This window comes from Ascaphus truei, unplaced genomic scaffold, assembly GCF_040206685.1.
Source record: "Ascaphus truei isolate aAscTru1 unplaced genomic scaffold, aAscTru1.hap1 HAP1_SCAFFOLD_410, whole genome shotgun sequence".
Lineage (NCBI taxonomy): Eukaryota > Metazoa > Chordata > Amphibia > Anura > Ascaphidae > Ascaphus > Ascaphus truei.
Window position 1 is genome coordinate 26522 of NW_027456741.1, and position 6237 is coordinate 32758.

The 6237-nt window shown below is 46.9% G+C and overlaps 1 protein-coding gene across 1 annotated transcript in view; it reads right to left on the reverse strand.

Moving 5' to 3' along the window:
- LOC142483974 (Holliday junction recognition protein-like) overlaps positions 1 to 4972 on the reverse strand; it is a 31194-nt gene extending 26222 nt beyond the window's left edge. Inside the window, exon 1 of the mRNA XM_075583894.1 lies at positions 4779 to 4972. Within this exon, the coding sequence (XP_075440009.1) occupies positions 4779 to 4838 (60 nt within the window). The 5' untranslated portion in view covers positions 4839 to 4972. The remainder of the gene's footprint in view (positions 1 to 4778) is intronic.
- Positions 4973 to 6237: the final 1265 nt, after the last annotated feature.

Here is a 6237-nt window from a genome sequence, read left to right on the forward strand (position 1 = left end):
CACTGGCGCTGTAGCTTTAAGCTTAAAACCACGGGAAACTCTTTTTGAAGTTGAGGTAATAATATAGGGACATTGTGATATGATAATATAATATTGTTGCTTATGCATTCCTGTGCTTGGATTGTTTTCAGGCATAAATCCCTGCACTATTAACATTATAATGTAACATTATAATAACAGTAGTTGAGGCACAAGGGGACGTAAAGTGACTTTACCCAGGACGTAGGCAGCAGACACTGGGTTTTTAACGGTGATCACCCACTTCAAAAGGTTGTGACATTACCACTACTGCTCCTGGCGATTGCGTTTCACTCCCCCTCAATATTTGGGTGCCACGGCCCGTGCCTCGTTTTAGCGCTGGCCTTCCTCTGAGTTTCAGTTTCGATAATAAAAAAAAAAAATCATTAAAATAATGCCAACTGATACGGGTTACTTTAAATGTCCAAAAGTAACTGCATTATTGCCCAATGCTTCATTAATGGTTCCTAAAATCTGGTCTGCTTGGGTTAGATTAAAGGCAACTGTTCTACAATAAAACCCAAATCATATGGGAAGCTCATTACCAACACTACAGCAGTAATGTTCCAGCATATAATAGAGGGTTATCCTACGCCCTATACTTGGCGTGGGCCTCTCGTGAAGCAATGTGTTCCAGAGCAATGACGCAGTATTAATGGCAAAGAAACAACTGGAAAAAGCAATAAGATCATGGCATACATAATCTATAAATAAAAAGATGTCCTTAGAATTCCAGATGAGATTTAACCAAGACATTGTCAGGCAAATAAGGGGCCCCAAATTGACGAAGCCATCTTCATGGTGAAACGCGTAGGAGGAGGAGCATAGGGTTTTTGCTCTCATTCAGTGCAGTGGAGCAAGCAACATCATACAGTGGGCTCCAGCCAGTAGCACCTGTTTCAAGTTTGTTTGCCTTTCATCGGCAACCACCAGGAGGAGAGCTGACGGACGCAGTCCAGAGACTACCGGGAAGGGTCTGTGCGTCACGGCCGGAAGTGACATCAGACCCGGACACCCGGAGGGCTGCGTGGTATCGTGTGTCAACGTGCATCTGTGCAGCGTGTACTGGAGCAAATTTCGAGATTGAAGAAAGTCATCGGACCCCCACGGACCAGCAGCGATTAAAGGGTGAGCATATCGAGCATTGCTTCAACCCTGGGGTACCCCTCTATATCATAATCTGCCCGGGCAGCGCACAGTTTACAGGACTCTGACTGTACACCGGGATTCTCCCGTTTTTAACCCCTTGGAGACCCATTGAGTGCAATTGCACAACAGCTTCATCTGCACAGTTTTTAAACTTTATTGTCTATATATTGATCATCATGTTTTTGTTGTCCTAGAGGGTGATCCCTGGGACAGGATTTTTAATAAAAGTGTCTAGTTTTACCACTACCCAATTTTGACTGCGCTTCTCACTTTTTTTCTTTTTGCTGTAACATACTCTACGCTTGGATTTACCTGGAAAACGCTAAAGCCCTCCTGGTCTTATCTAGCACTTAAAAAGGTCGCAATGCAGGTCGAGTGCCCTACCATATTTCCTCTATTCCCGTGGTCACTGAAAGATCGCAACCAAAGGGTTAAACATTAAAGTATAGAGTATAGGCAGCACTCTAAAAATAAACACATCTATGCAAAAGCGCAATGGTGGTACAAGTGGAACATGCGAGGGACCCTAAAACCCTTGAAAATATCCACACGAAAACACACTCAAGTTCCCAGCACTGAAAGGTAAATGATGAGTCTCAAATGGATATGCCAAAAAAACTTTACTTAATTACAAAATCATAACAAAAAACACTAATGAATGAACAATGTAGTGTGTGTGTGTGTGTATATATACACACACACACACACACACACACACACACACACACACACACACACACACACACACACACACACACACACACACACACACACACACACACACACACACACACACACACACAGATAAAACCGAGTAGTGTGTGAACAAAATATGAACACAAATGATTCCAAAACAAAGTACAGTGCACACAAGGGAAATACTACACAAAAGAACAGATGACCAAAAAAGGGGGAGGGAGGAAATCTGAATTTGCAGCTATACGGTTCTTTGGTTCCTGCATCACATACCATTAGCCCTGCTGGGGAATATTTAGTATTGAGGACGCTTATACTTGGAGCTTTCCAGCGTTTTGAACTTTTGCTTGTACTTAGCTTTTTTTTTTTTTGCACAAGTTTCGGAGCTCTGTGGGAAAGGGGGAAGGGATGATACTCCCGCATCAGCCTAAGTACCATATTTGCCCGAATATAGTGCGACCTGGTACTTACAGTATAAGGCCGCGCTTATAGTGCTGGCGACGACGGCAGAAGACGTCACCAGCGAAAGTTATAATTTGATTTGAAGCGACGTCCCTGATTGGTTTAGAGACAGTCACATGTGGCGACTGTCTCTAAAAAATCAAATAGACCCGGCGACAAAATGTTTGGTTGCAATGTCGCTCCGTTGCGCTTACTATAAGCACTTGCGAGGTCGTCAATGTATTTGTTTCGGATCGACGTCGCGTCACCGCCGCGGGCACTATAAGCGCAGCCTTAATATATTGATTGATATGTTAACACTGGAGGTGCAATAGGAACAATATAATAATGATAAACAGAACAAGAAAAGTTTCCCTGTTGAACGCACTCACTGTACGAGTGCATTCAACAGGGAAGCTTTTCTTGTTTTGTTTATCACTGCTAGAGGACATACCTGTTTCTTGGGCTATTACATAGGCCAGCCATTGTGCAACTGCTTTCCCATCATTGGGACTACAGTACACATTTTACATCTTTTCTTTGCCAACAAGGGAGGACCTAACTAAGGACTCGTCCATAGTGAATGCGTGTGCAACGTCACGCTCGCCTGTTCTGTCCTGCAGGCAGAAGCGACAGGGAGGCGTGGCTGTGATGTCACAGAGCTGGTTCACACTCATTGGGCGAACTGCTCACGAGAACCAGCATCGCACAGCAAATTCAATAAAGGTTGTCGCGCGAAGCGCCGGTCGCTCTTGTGCACGCGCTCACACTATACACACTTATAATGGCGCCCTAGTGTTTGTTTTCGGCGCAAGCGACGTCACTCACGTCGTCTCCGCACAATGTACGCAGCCTAAGGCTACGGCCCCTGTAACTCAGCTGCAACGCGCGCCCGCGAGATTGGCGGCGCGTGCAGCCGATTACCTGGTCTGCAGGGAGCTGCAGTAAGAGACCGGGGGGGCGTGGCGGAGGAGTGACGGGGGCGTGGCCATGACGTCACCCGGCAGGTTCGCCCTCATTGGCTGAACCGCCGGGGGGCGTGCCGTATCGCTCGACGCTAGGTCCTGCTCTCAATTCTATTGAGAGCAGGAGTAGCTCTCGCTCGAGCGCTGCGGCCCCCGCTCGCAGCGGGCCCGGCGCCATTGCGGGGAGGGCTCTCGTGCGCGCAGCGTCCGCCACAGCGGACGCTGTAGTAGGCAGCGGGGGCAAGGCCTAAGGGTCTTAAGGGAAGTACCACAGACCTTTCGGTGGTAACAGATTTTCATTGTGTTCTTTTCCTTCTCATTTCCCCCCCCCCCTTTGGTCATCTGTTCTTGTGTGTAGTATTTCCCTTTTGCGCACGGTGTTTTGGATTTGTGTTCACACACTGTGCTCTGTTCTCTCTCTATCCGTGTGTTCTTGCATGTATATATACATACAGTGTCTAAACTGTTCATTCATTCGTGTTTTTTGTTATGATTTTGTAATATGGGTAAAGTTTTTTTTGGCATATCCATTTGACACTTACTCATCATTTATGAGTGCTGGGAACATTTTTTTTCTTCAAAGGGTTAAACATCACCCTCAATAGCAAATCAAAGCTTTGCTGTCAAAGTACTCGGATTCCTTCAGTCACAGGGCCAGCAATAAACTTCAGTGTTTCTGCAAGCAGGTTAGGGGTTAAATGAGTTATTTATAAAAATGTTTTACCAGGAAGTAATACATTGAGTTACCTCTCCTTTTCAAGTACTGTATGTCTTGGGCATAGTTACAAAAATTACACATGCAGTGTTGCATGGTTTCACTATGTAAAAAAAAATGTTTTAATGAATTTTTCTGCATACTTTCAATACATTAAAATGTGGATGCAATTGTGTAAAACAAAAAACAAGAAGCCAATAATAGCTTAATATTAACGCTTTGCTGTTCTGTGCAGTGTTTTTCTTTTACTACAGTAAATGCTTTAATCAGAACTGCTGGACACAACAATCGTGTAACGCGTTTTATTATTAACAAAAAAAACAACTAGGTGTAAAAGCAGTAAAATCTGAATTCCTATGATAAAAAAAATAATACTTGGACAGTACACATGCAGTACACATGCAGTAACATTTAGCCAAACCATTGCTAACATGGCGATGCACTCCTGCCCCATCCCAGATGTCACCACATAAACCTGCAGTGTCCTATGCTGGGAATGAGAGATGAATTGTATGAACGGATGTGTAAGGCTGGTGAGATAGGGCCAGTGGGTAATCCAACCACGGGGCCCTGCAGAGAGCTGTCACTCCAGGAAGCAGACACTCTTCACCATTGCATATTACTGCCTACCCGGCCCAGAGTCCGGGCTCTTTCACCCTAATCACGGACTTCTGAGCACGGCTCTTCATGCACAAGGCGCTCTTTACCCAATTCTCTGCCCGTGTGTTGCTTGCCACCCTGGCAGCGCGTGGGGTAACCCTGCTCAGTGCCCCGCCGGCTCTGCCCGTGGTTACCTCGTTGCACGGCCGCGGATCAGCAGCCTGCCCGCTCCTTCCTGCCCTTGCGCCCTGCATGATGATGCCGCCGCCGCCGCTGCAGACGCCCCGTTCTATGCCACCAAACCAGCGCCTGGTGGTGAGGGCAGGCGTAGTGACGTCACTGATAGCCAGCACGCCAGCCCTAGTCACAGTAATGCAGCACGGAGGGGGCTGGGGCAGCAGTCTCCCTAGCTGAGGTGCGCGTGTTCTGTGCGCTGAGGTGCGCGTGTTCTGTGCGCTGAGGTGCGCGTGTTCTGTGCGTTCTTTTAACAATGTTACTCTTTCTGTTATTAAAGCAGAAATCATGTTGAAGGAAACACGGATATCAGTCTCCAAGGACAGAACATGAGTGACATGTAGGTGTTCTGGACCGAAAGTGGCCTTTTCATTTTCATCAAGAAGATCTGATTGTATTCTACAAACCTTCCCAATTCAATATGCTGTGAAGGTGCTTTTGAGTACTGGACAAGATTGTAGTCACATTAGATTGGAGCTGATCTCATCTCCAGCCAGGGAAAGGGGAATAATTTAACAGCATAGTACTGTGTATAATTACAGGCTGTCCTCGGTTATCCAATGGAATCCGTTCTGGAAGTAGCGTTGGATAGTGAAACCGTTGCAAGGGCTGTTCTATAGAGGGCACGCTTGCTACGTGATTGAGTGTGTGTGTTGTGTCTGTGTGTGTTGTGTAGGTTGTGATATGAGTATGTGTTCTGTGTGTGTTGTGATCATGTGTGCTGTGTCTGTGTTGTGATTGAATGCAGCAGTGCGTAAACGGGGGGGGGGGGGGGCGCAAGATTATCTATGGGGGCGCGTGCAGCGAAACCTGGTGTGCGTGGGCCGGCAGATGCTGTGCATGGAAGGGCCAAGAAGATGTGCACGGACGGGCAGCCGAAGATGTGCGCGGGCGAACAGGATAGTGCCGGTGGCGGCCACGTGATTGTGTGTGCGCACGCGCGAGGGCTTCGGAGGTACGGGGAGGAGCACGCCCCAGCGCTGTGATGTCAAACGCCCCTCCTTCCGGTGTCTGCCCTGCAATAGCGCTGGGTTCCTGCTCTCCGCTGGCAAACTGTTTCGCTGCGATCCTCTGCAACTTCCTCTGCAAGTGAAAGGGTAGGCTGCCACTATCAATCATACTATGAATATACAGAAATAATTAAAAATAACACAACATTGAAAACGGAAATAAATAAATAATACATAATACTGTAGGTAGGAGTGTGGATGACACTGGGGAAAGCAAGCTAAAGAGCAGGGAGAATAAAAAGGCAAATGGGAGAAGGAAAAAAGGGAGGGAAGGGAAAAAAATGGAGAGAGGAAAGGGAGGTAGCAAAGAAGTGGATGAATGCCCACCCTAAAGGATTGCCTTTGTGCACGTACGCTCTCCCAAGCTTGGCGCTTGGGGAGACAAACAAAATTGTCTTTGTAGCACGCT